Here is a 16,739-nt window from a genome sequence, read left to right on the forward strand (position 1 = left end):
CTTCTGTGATCTTTCCTCCGGCATTTGTAGTGGTTTGAATCTGCCGCTTCCGGTTGTCAGTTCCAGCTCTCCACTGCAGTGGCCGGTATATTGGGTCCAGGTCGGTGTGTTTGTTGATAGAATCTGTGGATGAGTGCCATGCCTCGCGGAATTCCCTGGCTGTTCTGTTTGTCCCAGAATAGTAGTGTTGTCCCAGTCAAACCCGTGTTGCTTGACATCTGCGTGTGTGGCTGGTTGTGTCGTTTCGTGGCTAGTTGGTGTTCATGGATACGGATCGTTAGCTGTCTTCCTGTTTGTCCTGTGAAGTGTTTTGTGCAGTCCTTGCATGGGATTTTGTACACTGTTGGTTTTGCTCATGTTGGGTATCGGATCCTTTGTCCTGGTGAGTTGTTGTCTGAGAATGGCTGTTGGTTTGTGTGCTGTTATGAGTCCTAGTGGTCGCAGTAGTCTGGCTGTCCGTTCAGAAATGTTCTTGATGTATGGTAACGTGGCTAGTCCTTTGGGTTGTGGCAAGTCCCCGTTCCGTTGTCTTTCCCTTAGGCATCTGTTGATGAAATTGTGGGGGTATCCGTTTTTGGCGAATACATTGTAGAGGTGTTCTTCTTCTTTTTGCAGTTCTGGTTTGCTGCAGTGTGTTGTGGCTCTTTTGAACAGTGTCATGATGCGACTTCTTTTGTGTGTGTTGGGGTGGTTGCTTTCATAGTTCAGGACTTGGTCTGTGTGTGTGGCTGTGTGTGTGGCTTTCCTGTATACCTTTGTGGTGAATTCTCCGTTCGGTGTTCTCTGTACCATCGTGTATAGGAATAGGAGTTGGTTGTCCTTTTCTTCCTCTCTAGTGAATCGGATTCCTGTGAGTGTGGCGTTGATGATCCGGTGTGTGTTTTCTATTTCTGTGTTTTTAATGATTACAAAGGTGTCATCTACATATCTAACCCAGAGTTTGGGTTGAATATGTGGTAAGACTGTTCTAATCTTTGCATTACAGCTTCTGCTATGAGTCCAGAGATGGGTGAGCCCATGGGTGTGCCATTGATTTGTTCATATATTTGGTTGTTGAACGTGAAGTGTGTCGTGAGACACAGGTCCAGTAGTTTGAGTATGCAGTCTTTGTTGATGGGTTCCCCGTCTTGTTGTCTGTTCTGTATGTCCAGCGGGTTGGCTATTGTTTCTCTGGCTAGGGTTTTGTTGATAGAGGTGAAACATCTAGAGAAACAGCCAGAGAAACAGTAGCCAACCTGCTGGACATACAGAACAGACAACAAGACGGGGAACCCATCAACAAAGACTGCATACTCAAACTACTGGACCTGTGTCTCACGACACACTTCACGTTCAACAACCAAATATATGAACAAATCAATGGCACACCCATGGGCTCACCCATCTCTGGACTCATAGCAGAAGCTGTAATGCCCTGGGGACTTATCCACCTTTAATGCTGTTCAAGAGACCCAACACCACTTCTTTCTTAATCTCAAAATGCCACAGCATATTAGCATGCGCCACACTAATCTCATTATCCTCTGTGTCTCTATTCACCCAGAATAAGATATAAAGTTTGCATTTTGGATCTTGCCCACATCCTCTGCCTCCAAGCAGAAAAGTTCCCTCCTTTTATCCTTGAGTGGTCCTACCTTCTCCCTGGGTTAACCTCCTTTTTAATGTAGGTACAGAGATTCTCTCCAACTCTACTTGCCAAAGTCATTTCATAGCTCCTTCTTGCTCCCCTAATTCCCTGCTTGAGTTTTTTCCTACTTTCTTTATATTCCTCATTGGCCCTGTCAGAATTTAGCTCCCTAAACCTTATACATGCTTCTATTATCCTTTTGACTAAATTCACAACCTCCCTTATTATCCAAGAGTGCATTGCCTTGCCATCTTTGTACTTCCTCGTTACTGGAACATCCCAGTCCTGTACTCTGATCAGTAGGCCTTTAAACAACTCCCACAAGTGCTTAGAGCAGATATTCTTAAGGGTTCATCAAATGAGGCCATATGGTTAGAACATAAAAACAGTAAGGGGATGGTCACTCTGTTAGGACTGTATTAGAGAGTCCCAAATAGCCAGTGAGTACTAGAGGAGTAGATGTGTAGAGAGATTGCAGGCACCTGTAGGAATAATAGAGTAATACTGTTTTGGAGATTTTAATTTCCTCTGAATTGACTGGGCCATTCTGAGTGTAAAAGGTTTGGATGGGCTAGAATTTGTCAAATGTGTCCAAGAAAGTTCCTAAATTTAAAGATAAAGACTTACCTCAGGTGTTCATCAGTTGCAGTGGGAGGAGTGACAGTGAGGACCAGAGACCCGAGAAGAAGGTCAATTTAAAAGATAAAAACTGACCTCACGTGTAGGCAGAGAGCACGCTGAACAGTAGCAGACATGGGACTGCTGGGTAACTGAAGCTTTATATTTGGGCAGTTGTTTTACCTAAAACACTACTTGGGTAGTGTCTCCACCCATCTTCCTCCTTTAACAAAAAAAAAGTTCTGTGCACCGGATTGGGAAGGTGACTTGTTTTTTTTTGTTTTGTTTTTCAGTAGACTCATTGGGAATTTAGAATAATGGGAATGGAGGTTAGGGCAGTTGAATGCTCCTCCTGCAGAATGTGGGAGATAAGGGTCACTACTAGTGTCCCTGCTAACTGCATCTGCGGGAAGTGCACCCAACTCCAGCTCCTCAAACCACGTTGGTGAACTGGACCTGGATTAACTTTGGATCATTCGGGAGGCGGAGTGGGTTATTTAGAGGAATTACAGGGAGGTAGTCACACCTCGGGTACAAGAAGGTAAATGGTTCCTGTCAAGGAATGGAAAGGGAACCAGCAGGAAGTGCAAGGATCCTCTGTGGGCCATTCTCTTCAACAAGGACATCTTTTTGGATACTGCTTGAGGGGACGTCTTACCAGGGTAAGCAATGGGACACAGGTCTCTGGCCCAGAGTCTGTCTCTGTTGCCCAGAAGGGAAGGGGGAAGAGGAGCAGAGCTTTAGTCACTGGGGACTCCATAGTTAGGGATACAGATAGGAAGTTCTGTGGGAACGAGAGAGACGCACGGTTGGTGTGTTGCCTCCCAGGTGCCAGAGTTCGTGATGCCTCTGATCATGTTTTCAGGATCCTTGAGGGGGAGGAGGGGCAGCCCCAAATCGTGGTCCACATAAGCACTAACAACATAAGTAGGAAGAAAGGTGAAGATCTAAGGCAGAAATTCAGGGAACTAGAGCTAGAACAAAGAGTTTATCATCTCTGGTTTGTTGCCTGTGCCACATGCTAGCGAGGTGAGGAATAGGGAGAGAGAGGGGTTTAACGCATGGCTACAGGAATGGTGCAGAAGGGAGGGTTTTGAATTCCTGAATAATTGGAGCTCTTTCTGGGGTAGGTGGGACCTCTACAACCAGGATGGTCTTCACCTGAACCAGAGGGGTACCAATATCCTCGGGGGGAAATTTGCTAATGCTGTTTGGGTTTAAACTAATTCAGCAGGGGGATGGGAACTTAAATTGTAATTCAAGTATACAGGAGGTTGAGAGTAGTGAGGTCAGAAATAAAGTTTTAAGGTTACAAGATGGCACTGGCAAGTTGGTTTGAAGTGTGTCTACTTCAACACCAGGAGCATCTAGAGTAAGGTGGGTGAACTTGCAGCACGGGTTGGAACCTGTGAATTCGATGAAATGGCAAAAACAGAGACATGGGTAGAGCGGGGACAGGAATGGTTGTTGCAGGTTCGGGTAAGAACACAGATGGCAAAAGAGGGGACAGGTGGCACTGTTAGTCAAGGACAGTATTAGAGTTGCAGAAAGGATGTTTGAGGACACATCTACTGAGGTAGCATGGGCTGAGGTTAGAAAGGAGAAGTCACCCTATGGGAGTTTTCTATAGGCCTCCGAATAGTTCCAGAGATGTCGTTGATAGGATAGCAAAAACAATTCTCGAAAGGAATGAGAGTCTTGGGGTAGTTATGGTGGACTTTAACTTTCCAAGTATTTACTGGGAATACTATAGTTTAAATATTTTAGATGGGTCAATCTTTGTCTAATGTGTGCAGGAAGGTTTCCTGACACAGTTTGTAGACAGGCCAACATTAGATTTGATACTGGGTAATGAACCTGGCCAGGTTTAGATTTGGTAGTATGTTAGCACTTTGGTGATAATGACCACAAATTCAGTTATGTTTACTTTAGCAATGGAAATGGAAAGGTATATAATGCAGGATAAGAGTTATAGCTGGGGAAAGGCAATGACTATGTGATTAGGCAAGATTTAGGATGCATAGGATGGGGAAAGAAACTGCAGGGGGTGGGCACAATTGAAATGTGGAGCTTATTCAAGGATCAAGAGGAGAAAGTGAGGACTGCAGATGCTGGAGATCAGAGCTGCAAATGTGTTGCTGGAAAAGCGCAGCAGGTCAGGCAACATCCAAGGAACAGGAGAATCGACGTTTCAGGCATAAGCCCTTCTTCAGGAAGGCTTATGCCCGAAACGTCGATTCTCCTGTTCCTTGGATGCTGCCTGACCTGCTGCGCTTTTCCAGCAACACATTTTCAGCTTATTCAAGGATCACCTACTGTGTGTCCTTGATACGTATGTACTGATCAGGTAGGGAGGAAGAGGTCGAGCGAGGAGCCGTGCTTTACTAAGAAGTTGAATCTCTTGTCAAGAGGAAGAACGTGGCTTATGTTAGGATGAGTTGTGAAGACTCACAGCGATTGAGAGTTACAAGTTAGCCAGGAAAGACCAAAAGAGAAAGCTACATACAGCCAGGAGGGGACATGAGAAGTCGTTGTCAGATAGGATAAAGAAAAACCCTAAGGCTTTCTGTCGGGATATCAGGAATAAAAGAATGACTAGTGTAAGATTAGGGCCAATCAAGGACAGCAGTGGGAAGTTGTGTGTGGAGTCAGAGGAGATAGGGAACGCTTTAAATTAATATTTTTCATCAGTATTCACACTGGAAAAAGATAATGTTGTCAGGATACTGAGCATCACAATACTGAGATATAGGCTACTAGAGTAGATGAGATTGGTGCTCACAAGGAAGAGGTGTTAGCAATTCTGGAAAGTGTGAAAGTAGAGAAGTACCCTGGGCCAAGTGGGATTTATCCTCTGATTCTCTGGGAAGCAGGAAGGAGATTGCTGAGCCTTTGGCTTTGATCTTTTGTCATCATTGTCTACAGGAATAGTGCCAGAAGACTGGAGGATAGCAACTGTTGTTCCCTTGTTTAAGAAGGGGAGTAGAGATAAGCCTGGTAATTATAGACCAGTGACCCTTACTTCGGTTGTGGGTAAAGTGTTGGAAAAGGTTATGAGAGATAGGATTCATAATCATCTAGAAAGGAATAAGTTGATTAAAGATAGTCAACACTGTTTTGTGTAGGGTAGGTCGTACCTTACAAACCCTTATTGAGTTCTTTGAGATGGTGACCAAAAGGTGGATGCGGGTAAAACGGTTGTGGTGTATATGGATTTCGGCAAATGTTTGATAAGGTTCCCCATGGTAGGCTATTGCACAAAATAACAAGGCATGCGATTGAGGGGAATTTAGCAGTTAGGATCAGAAATTGGAAAGAAGCCAGAGGGTGGTGGTTGATGGGAACGGTTCATCCTGGTGTTCAGTTACTAGTCGTGTGCCACAGGGATCTGTTTAGGGACCACTTCTGTTTGTCATTTTTTATAAACAACCTGGATGAGGGCATAGAAGGGTAGTTTAGTAAATTTGCAGATGAAACTAAGGTCTGACGAATTGTGGATAGTGCCGAAGAATGTTGTAGGTTACTGAGGGACATTGCAAAGCTGGGCTGACAGGTGGCAATTAGAGTTTAATGTGGAAAAGTGGGAGGTGATTCACTTTGGAAAGAGTAACAGGAATGCAGAGTTCTGGGCTAATGGTAAGATTCTTGGTAGAGTAGATGAATCGAGATCTGTGTCCACGTATATCCCTGAAAGTTGCCATTCAGGTTGATAGGGCTGTTAAGAAGGCATACGGTGTTAGGTTTTATAAGTAGAGGGATTGAGTTTTGGAACCAAAATGTCATGCTGCAACTGAACAAAATTCTAGTGTGGCTGAACTTGGCGTATTGTGTACAGTTCTGGTCACTGCATTATAGGAAGGATGTGGAAGCTTTGGAAAGGGTTCAGAGGAGATTTACTAGGATGTTGCTTGGTTGGAGAGAAGGCCTTATAAGGAAAGGCTGAAGGACTTGAGGCTGTTTTCATTGGAGAGAAGAAGATTGAGAGGGGACTTAATTGAGACATATAAGATAATCAAAGGATTAGGTAGAGTGGATAGTGACAGCCTTTTTCTTCAGTAGGTGATGGCTGGCATGAGGGGGACATAGCTTTAAATTCAGGGGTAATAGATATAGGTCAGATGTGAGAGGTAGTTTCTTTACTCTGAGAATAGTAGGGGCATGGAATGCACTGCCTGCAACAGTGGTAGACTCACCAACTTTTAAGGGCATTTAAATGGTCATTGGATAAACATATATGGACGAAAATAGAATCGTGTAGGTTAGATGGGCTTCAGATTGGTTTCACAGTTCGGTGCAACATTGAGGGCCAAAGAGCCTGTACTGTGCTGTAATGTTCTATCTATCTAAATCAGTATGTAGAGAACCCTACTTGGGAGAGTGTAACACTGGACCTCCTCTTAGGACACGAGGTTGGGCAAGTGACTGAAGTGTCAATCAGAGAGCACTCTGGGTCCAGTGATCATAACACTCTCTTAATTTTAACCAGTGGACCAGTTCTGTCTTTATTCAAAATTATGTTAAGGTGCTAAACTGGAGCGGGGCCATTAGGCAGGATCTAGCAGAGGAGACAGTGAGGTCTGCAGATTAGATTCCCTACAATGTGGAAGCAGGTCCTGCAGCCCAGCAAGTCCACATTGACCCTCCAAAGAGTAACCCACCCACCCCTTTTGACTAATGCACCCAACAACTATGGTCAATTAGCATGACCAATTCACCTGACCTGCAGACTTTTGGACTGTGGGAGGAAACCCACGCAGACCCGGGGAGAATGAGCAAACTCCACACACAGTTGCCCAAGGCTGGAATTGAGCCTGAGACCCTGGTGCTGTGAGGCAGCAGTGCTAACCACAGCCCCTGTGCTGCCCCAGATGCTGGAGATCAGTTGAGCATGTTGCTGGAAAAGCAAGGTCAGGCAGCATCTGAGGAGCAGGAAAATTGATGTTTCGGGCTGGAGTCCTTCAGGGTCTAGCAGAGGTCAACTGGGTGAATCTGTTTGAAGGAAAAGGAACAAATGGCAAAAGGGAGGTTTCTAAAAGAATGACATCGAGTCCAGGGACAGCATGTCCCTGTTAGGATGAAGAGAAACACTGGTGGGTTTAAGGATATTGATGCTCTGGTCAGGATAAAGAAGAAGGCATACATTGGGTTTAAGCTATGGGGCTCCAGTGGAATCCTTGATGACTGTAAAAAGTGTAAGAGCACACCTTGAGAGAAATCAGAAGAGCGAAAAGAGAATATGAGATGGATCTGGCAAATAAGGTTAAAGGTATTCCCAAGAGGTTCTATAGCTATCTTCAGAGTGAAGACGTGGCTCGGGAGAGAATCGATCCTCTTAAAGATCAGCAGGAGAGGGGAAGATTTTTATTGAATATTTCTCCTCCATGTTTACTGAGGAGAGAATCATGGATGCCAAGGAAATAAAGGAAATAAGGGAAACAAGTGGGGATGCATTTGACTGCAAACATATTACCAGAGAGAAGGTGTTTGCAGCGTTTTGCAGAGCAAGAAATTGCAGAGATTTTTGCTTCATCTTTAGCCACTGGTGAAGTTCTGAAAGACTGGAGGATGGCACGTGTTGTTCCATTGTTTTTAAAAAAGTAGCAAAGACAAGCCAGGGAACTACAGGCCAGTGAGCCTGACAACAGTGGTAGTCAAGTTGTTGGAGAGGATACTGAGGGACTGAATCAACCAACATTGGCTATCCAAATGTCTGATTAGGAATAGTCAGCATGGACTTGTGCGCGGGAAGTCATGTTTGACACATCGTTTAGTGTTGAAGAGGTAACAAAGAGGATAGATCAGGGTAGGGCAGTGGATGTTGTTGATATGAACTTTGGGACCTTTTCAAAGGCCTTACTAAACGGCAGGCTGGTCATGATGGTTAGGTCACATGGGATCCAGGAATCCAGCTAGCTAATTGGATCCAAAATTGGCTTGATGGTAGGAAGCAAAGGGTGATGGTTAAAGGTTATTTCTCAGACTCTCTAGTCTTGTGACTAGTGGTGGGCCACAGAGGTTGCTGCGGAGACCACTGTTATTTCTTTCTTTACATAAATGATCTGGATGTGAATGATTGGTAAGTTTGTGTATGATACAAATGAGGTATTATTGATAGTGAGGAAGGTTATCAAAAATTACAAAGGGATCCTGATCAGATGGGTAAGTGGGCTGAGGAGTGGCAAATGCAATTCAATGCAGATAAGTGTGAGATTTTGCATTTTGGAAAGTCGAATCAAGAGAGGACTTGTACAGTAAATGGTAAGGGCCTGAGGAATGTTGTGGGACTGAGGAGTACACATACATAGTTTGTTGAAAGTGACATCACAGGTAGACAGGGTGGTGAGGAAGGCATTTAGCATGCTGACCTTCATCGGTCAAGGCATTGAGAATAGGAGTTGGGACGTTATGTTACTGTTTTATAAGTCTTTGGTGAGGCCCACACTTAGAGTATTGTGTACAGTTTTGGTCACCCTGTTATAGGAAAACTGTCATAGTTCAACTGCAAAGAAAGTTTACAAGGATGTTGCCGGGACTAGTAGGCCTGCATTATAGGGAGAGGTTGACCAGGATAGGACTTTATTCCTTGGAATGTAGGAGAATAAGGGCTAACCTTATGAGGTGTATAAAATCATGAGGGGCTTAGATAGGATGAATGCATATAGTCTTTATCCCAGGGATGGGGAGTTGAAAAGTAGAGTGCACAGATTTAAGGTTAGAGGGGAACAATTTAGGAAGGACCTGAGGGGCAATTTCTTCAGTGTTTTATATGTGGAATGGGGTGCCAGAGTAAGTGGTTGAGGCAAGTACAGTAGCACCATTTATAAAACATTGGGATAGGTACATGGATGGGATGGGCTTGGATATGGACCAAATGTGAACAATTAGAGCTGCCTGAGTTGGCTCCGTTGTCAGCATGGATCAGTTTGGGCCGAAAGGCCTATTTCCAATGCTGTATTATCATATGAATTTCTGATTCTATTTCAAATATGGACTTGCTGATTAAAGCTCATCCTATTTCCCTAGCTCCTGCTAATACTGACATAATTTGCCCTCCCCCAATTCAGTGTCTTTTCACAAGGTCCTGACTTATCCTTATTCATAACTGTTAAAACTTAAGGAGCTGTGATCACTGGTTCCAAAATGCACTCTTGCTGAAAGGCCAATCACCCGGCTGGGCTCAATAGCCAATATAAGTTTCCCTCCTCGAGTTGGTCTATCCATCTACTGTTCCAAGAAGCCCTCTTTGATATACCTTACAAATTCTGCCCTGTCTGAGCCTCTTGATCAAATGGAGTTCTAGTCAATACTGGGGAAGTTAAAACCACCCCTTGTGACCACCCTGTTGTTGTTGCATCTTTCCATCATCTGTCTACATATTTGTTGCTCAATATCTGGTAGCTGTTGGAGGGGACCTATGGTATAATCTAATCAGAGTGATTGCAGTCACTCCTATTTTTGAGCTGTACCCATGTTGCCGCAGTGGACGAGCCCTCCAGTATGTTCTGAGTGCAGAAGTGATATTCTCCCTGATTAGTCATGGAACTGTTCCACCCCTCTTACCTTCCTCTCTACCTTGTCTAAAACAGTGAAACCCTGGAAAGTTGAGAAGCCAATCCTGTCCCTCTCTTAACCAAGTCTCTGCAATGGCCACAACATCATAGTCCCATGCACTGATCCAGGCTCTAGGCTTATCTGCCTTGCCTATAAAACTCCTTGCATTGAAATAAACCCATTTCAGCCCATTAGTACCATAGGTATTCATTTACATGTCTCTGACTCTCCTTTTTTAACATTTTAGTCTTAAAATCAACCTTCCCCTCAATCCCTTTACTTGCTGACCTGCTGCTCTGGTTTCCTGACCCCTGCCATTTTGGTTTAAAACCTCACGAGTAGCATGAGCAAACCTCTCTACAAGGATATTGGTTTCCCTACAGACTAGGGACATAGATAAGCTGCAGAACTGGGCTGAGAGGTGGCAAATGGAGTTGAGTCATAGAGATGTACGGCATAAGAAACAGACCCTTTGGTCCAACTTGTGCATGCCGCCCAGATATCCTAACCTAATATAGTCCCATTTAACAGCACTTACTCTTATCCCTCTAAACCCCTCCTTTTCATATACTCATCCAGATGCCTTTTAAATGCTGTATTGTACTACCCTCTATCACTTCCTCTAGCAGCTCAGTCTATGCACACACTACCCTCTGCATGAAAATGTTGCCCCTTAGGTCCCTTTTTATATTTTTCCTCTCTCAACCTAAACCTACACCCTCTGGTTCTGAACTGCCCCACCCCAAGGAAAAGACCTTGTCTATTTATCCTATCCATCCCCCCTCATGATTTTATAAACCTCTATAAGGTAACTCCTCAGCCTCCAATGCTCCAGGGAAACCAGCCCCAGCCTTTTCAGCCTCTCCCTGTAGTTCAAATCCTCCAATCCTGGCGGCATCATTGTATGAACCCTTTCAAGTTTCACAATATCCTTCCAAAAGTGGCCTAACCAATGTCCTGTACAGCCATAACATGACCTCCCAACTCCTATACTCAATACTCTGACCAGTAAAGGAAAGCAGAACAAAAGCTGCTTTCACTATCCTATCTACCTGCGACTCTACTTTCAAGGCACTATGAACCTATGCTCCAACGTCTTTGTTCAGCAACACTCCCAGGACCTTACCATTAAGTGTAGAAGTCCTGTTTTAATGTGGAAAAGTGAGGTGATTCACTTTGGAAGGAGTAACAGGAATGCGGAGTACTGGGCTAATAGTAAGATTCTTGGTAGAGTAGATGAACAGAGCGATCTCTGTGTCCACGTGCATAGATCCCTGAAAGTTGCCACCCAGGTTGATAAGGTTGTTAAGAAAGCATATGGTGTATTAGCTTTTATTGGTGGAGGGATTGCATTTCTGAGCAATGAGGTAATGTTCCAGCTGTACAAAACTCTGGTGCAGATGCACTTGACAGTTCTGGTCACTGCATTATAGGAAGGCCGTGGAAGCTTTGGAAAGGGTTCCGAGAAGGTTTACCAGGATGTTGCTTGGTATGGAGGGAAGGTTTTATGATGAAAGGCTGAGGGACTTGAGGCTGTTTTTGTTCGAGAGAAGAAGGTTGAGAGGTGAAGTAATTGAGACAAATATGATAATCAGAGGGTTAGACAGGTTGGACAGTGAGCCTTTTTTCTTTGGATGGTGATGGCTAGCATGAGGGAACATAGCTTTAAATTGAGGGGGTGATAGATAAAGGACAGATGTCAGAAGTAATTTCTTTACTCAGTAATAGCCGGGTGGATCACACTGCCTGCAACAGTAGTAGACTTGCCAACTTTAAGGGCATTTAAATGGTCATTGGATAGATATATGGACAAAAATGCAATAGATAGGTTAGATGGGCTTCAGATCGGTTTCACAGGTCAGCACAATATCAAGGGCCAAAGGGCCTGTACTGCACTGTATTTTTCTATGTTCTACACTATGGTAATGTAATTTTTGGGGCTTACCATTCCTTGACACCAGATTCTTCCTCCATTCACTGTTCAGTCATGGGTGAATGAGCTGACTTCTCCCAGAATGCTCCTCAGTGACGTGTCTGTCACTTTTTATTGGATGCTCTTGCCTCTATTTATCACAAGGGGTGGGATTCTTCCTCAATCAATTGTTCGGTTGTGGTGACTGAGCTAACTTCTCACAGAATTTGTTTTTATTCCAAAACATACCCTATTCATAACAAAATCTCTTTATATATAAAAATTAAACTCCAAAGATCTCTCTTACACATACAATATTACAATTACGTACATTTCAGGTGCTGTGAGGGTGTGATTACTGAAGGGACCCCAATTAACTTGAGCATGAAGACCTCAGGTAGTGGTCTTTCCCCACTGTGCCTTGGCTTTTGTGCATCCCTCAGCACGTAGTCCTGGACCTTAGAATGTACCAGTCTGCAACACACTGCTCCAGAAGGCAGCAACAGCCCTCAGTCTAGGTAATTCAAATCCTTTATCACAGACCAAACATGAGGCACAGGAACTCACTGAGGAGAGTTCAATGAGCTTTAAATGTCTGCAGTACAGAGACAGTTTCAAAGTTCTTGCAAGCTTTGGGCATGATAGTGGGGTCTGTAGGGAAAATGGCCAACTGACCATGGCACAAAGGTACAGGGAATCATTCAAGTAATGAGAGGAAAAGCAACATGGTAGCAATAGGAGACAATATAACTAACAGGATAGATACTGTTCTCTTCAAGTGGGGGTAAGAATTCCAAATGCCATGTCACCTGTCTGATGTTAAAATTCTGGACATATCCTCAGTGTTGGATTGATTGATTGAATCATTCATTGTCATGCATATACAAATACCATGACAAGTTTATATTGTTGCCATGATTCAGTGCATATCTCATTAACTTAAAGTTAAGCAAAAGAATTATAAACTTGGAGTCCAACTTTTATTTCTCTCCCACTACAGTACCGCTCTGGCTTCAGCAGCCCATTCCACTCAGTAACTAGGAGAAAGTGAATATTGCAGATGCTAGAGAGATGCTAGAAAAGTATGTGGCGCTGGAAAAGTATAGCAGGTCAGGCAGCATCTGAGGAGCAGGAGAGTTGACCTTTCGGGCATAAGCTTTCATCAGGAATGTGGAGGGGAAAGGAGGAATGAGAGATAAATGGGGGTGTGGGGGCGGGGATGGGAACCGGTAGGTGTCAATGAGACATTCTTCCTCCAGTCATCAGGTGGCTTGGATTTGGCGGTGGAGGAGGCCCAGGACTTGGATGTCCTTGGCAGAGTGGAAAGGACAATTGAAGTGGCCAGCCACAGGGTGGTTGGGTTGTTTGGTGCCTGTGTCCCAGAGATGTTCTCTTAGACACTCTGCAGGTTGGTGTCCTGTCTCCACGATGAAGAGGAGACCACATCGAGAGCAATGGACACAGTATATGAGGGTGGTGGATGTGCAGGAAAATCTCTGCTAGATGTGATATGGGGCCTTGGACGGATGTGAGAGGGGTGGTATGGGCACAGATTTTACACACCTTGTGGTGGCAAGGGAAGGTGGTGGGGAGGGAAATATATCCCTGGTACTTTCCCTTGCAAGAGATGTAATACCTCCCCATTCACCTCCGTCTAAGGCCGCAATGGATCTCCATGCATCCAGCAGAGAATTTCCTGCACATCCACCCACCTCATCTACTGAGTCCGTTGCTCTTGATGCCATCTCCCCTAGATTGGGGAGACAGGACGCCAACTCATGGTGTGTTTCAGGGAACATCTCTGGGACACATGAGCCAAACAACCCTATATACCTGCGGCCGACTGTTCAACTACCCCTCCCATTCCCCCAAGGATATTAAAGTCCTGGGCGTCCTCCACTGCTAAATCAAAGCCACTTGACAACTGGAGAAAGAATGCCTCCTTTTCCACCTTTGGAATCCTTCAACCTCATGGCATCAACAATGACTTCTGTAGTTTCCAAATCTCCCCTCCACCCCCACACACACACCCCACCCCAACTCCCACCTCCATTCCAGATCGGCACTGGCCTCTTGAACTGTCCTATCTGTCCATCTCCCTTCCCACCTATTCGTTCCACCCTCCCCACCAACCTATCACAATCACCTGCCCCCACCTGCATCCAATCTATCGCGTTCTCAGCTACCTTCCCGACCCCACCCCCACTCCACTATTTATCTCTCAGCCCTCTTTCCCCTTCCACATTCCTGATAAAGGGCTTATGTCCGAAACGTTGACTCTCCTGCTCCTCGGATGCTGCCTAATGTGCTGTATTTTTCCAGCACCACACTTTTCCACTCCACTCCTCAGCCAGCGTCTCACTCCGTGCTTACCCAGCCCACTCCACTCTCAGCATTGACTCTTAAAACACAGTTTGTGTCTCTGGATGAGGAATCCTGCTGGAATTATGGGGGGCAATGAGAAAGAACATCTCAAATGTGAGGGCTGTTTGGCTGAAAATGTAAGAATGGAATAAAGTGAGATTTTCTAATCATTTTTCCTGGTTCTAATTATTGAACTTGGGAACAGACATTTTGAAACAACATTCCTCATTTCATATTTTTATTTTCAGACAAAAGAATCCACCCAATTGGAGTTTTCAAAAGATGATCTGTGTGTCTACACTGTGAGTGCAAAACAATATTGGAAGTTAGAACATGAACATAAAGGACCAAGCAACAATTTTGCAGAAACAACAGGTTTGTGTGAAGTGTGTTTTAATGGAGTCATAAAGGTGTACAGCACAGAAACAGACCCTTTGCTCCAACTCGTCCATGCCAACCAGATATCCTAAACTAATCTTGTCTCAGTGGCCAGCACTTGGCCCATTTCTCTCTAACTCATTCCTCTTCATATCGTGTCCAGATGCCTTTTAAATGTTGTAATTAATTGTACCAGCCTTGACCACTTCCTCTGGCAGCTCATTCCATACATGCACCACCCTCTGCATGGAAAAGATCCCTTTAAAATCTTTCCCATCTCATCATAAATCTATGCCCTCCAGTTCTGGACTCCCACCCTAGAGACTTTGTCTATTTACCCTATCCATGCCCCTCGTGATTTTACAAACCTCTATAAGGTCACCCCTCAACCTCTAACACTCCAGGGAAAACAGCCCCACTTATTCAGCCTCTCCCTAAAGCTTAAACTCTCCAACGCTGGCAAAAGCCTTGTAAATCTTTTCTGAACCCTTTCAAGTTTCATAACATTCTTCCAAGAGGAAGGAGACCAGAATTGCCCACAGTATTCCAAAAGTGACTTAAACAATGTCCTGTACAGCCGCAACATGACCTCTCAACTCCTATACTCTGAGCAATAAAGACAAGCATATCAAATACTGTCTTCACTATCCTATCTACCTGCGACTCCACTTTCAAGGAGCTATTAACCTGCATTCCAAGGTTTCTTTGTTCAGCAACATATACTCCAAGTTGAAGAGATTAACTAACTATTAACTAACTGATTCAATATACTCAATACTCTGACCAATAAAGGAAAGCATACCGAATGCTGCCTTCACTATCCTATCTACCTGCGACTCTACTTTCAAGGACCTGTGAACCTGCACTTCAAGGTCTCCTTGTTCCACAATACTCTCTGGGACCTTACCCTTAAGTGTATAAGTACTGCTCTGATTTGCTTTTCCAAAATGCAGCACCTGGCATCTATCTAAATTAAACTTCATCTGACTCTCCTCAACCCATTGGCCCATCTGATAAAGATCCCCATTATAATCTGAGGTGACCTTCTTCGCTATCCACTACACCTCCAATTTTGGTGTCATCTGCAAACTTACTAACTATGCCTCTTATGTTCACATCCAAATCATTTATATAAAATGACAAGTAGTGGACCCAGCATCGATCTTTGTGGCACTCCACTGGTCACGGGCCTCCAGTCGTAAAAACAACCCTCCATTTCCACTTCCACCCTCTGTCTTCTACCTTCAAGCCAGTTCTGTATCCAAATGGCCAGTTCTCCCTGTGTTGAGACATGATTTGACACACACAAAGCCATGTTGAATCCCTAATCAGTCCTTGCCTGTCCAAATACATTTAAATCCTGTCCCTCAGGATTTTCTTCAACAACTTGCCCACTACCATCGTCAAGGCTCACTGGTCTACAGTTCTCTGGCTTGTCCTTACCATCTTAAATAGTGGCACAATGTTTGCCAACCTGTGATCTTCTGGCACGTCACCTGTGACTATTGATGATACAAATATCTTGGCAAGGGGCCCAGCAATCACTTTCCGAGTTTCCCACAGCGTTCTGGGCTACACCTGATCAGGTCCTGGGGATTTATCCACCTTATTAGATTACTTAGTGTGGAAACAGGCCCTTCGGCCCAACAAGTCCACACCGACCTGCCGAAGCGCAACCCACCCAGACCCATTCCCCCACATTTAGCCCTTCCCCTAACACTACGGGCAATTTAGCATGGCCAATTCACCTGACCTGCACATCTTTGGAATGTGGGAGGAAACCAGAGCCCCCTGAGGAAACCCACGCAGACACTGGGAGAATGTGCAAACTCCACACAGTCAGCCGCCTGAGGCGGGAATTGAACCCGGGTCTCTGGTGCTGTGAGGCAGCAGTGCTAACCACTGTGCCACCATGCTGCCCAGCGTTTTGTGTTTTAACACATCAGCACTTTCTCCTCTGTAATATGGACATTTTTCAAGGTGTCACCATCTGTATCCCTACATTCTATATCTTCCATGTCCTTCTCCAAATAAACACTGATGTAAAATACTCGTTTAGTATCTCGTAAGACGTAGAAGAAAGGATTGCGAGGATGATTCAGGAGAAGAGTTAAAGTAATAGGGGGGTTGTTATGGGGGCTTTAACTTTCCAAATATTGACTGGGAAAGCTATAGCTCGAGTTCGTTAGATGGGTCGGTGTTTGTCCAATGTGTGCAGGAGGGTTCCTGACACAATATGTAGACAGGCCAACAAGAGGTGAGGCCATACTGGATTTGGTTCTGGGTAAC

At 44.6% G+C, this 16,739-nt stretch overlaps 1 protein-coding gene across 2 annotated transcripts in view; it reads left to right on the forward strand.

Annotated features, from left to right (window-relative positions):
• LOC122563766 (nuclear GTPase SLIP-GC-like) overlaps window positions 1-16,739 on the forward strand; it is a 125,709-nt gene that overhangs the window by 75,179 nt on the left and 33,791 nt on the right. For both annotated transcript variants that reach the window (XM_043717973.1, XM_043717972.1), the window contains one exon: window positions 14,321-14,447. In XM_043717973.1, the coding sequence (XP_043573908.1) occupies window positions 14,321-14,447 (127 nt within the window). The remainder of the gene's footprint in view (window positions 1-14,320; window positions 14,448-16,739) is intronic.

This window comes from Chiloscyllium plagiosum, chromosome 27 (assembly GCF_004010195.1).
Source record: "Chiloscyllium plagiosum isolate BGI_BamShark_2017 chromosome 27, ASM401019v2, whole genome shotgun sequence".
Taxonomy (NCBI): domain Eukaryota; kingdom Metazoa; phylum Chordata; class Chondrichthyes; order Orectolobiformes; family Hemiscylliidae; genus Chiloscyllium; species Chiloscyllium plagiosum.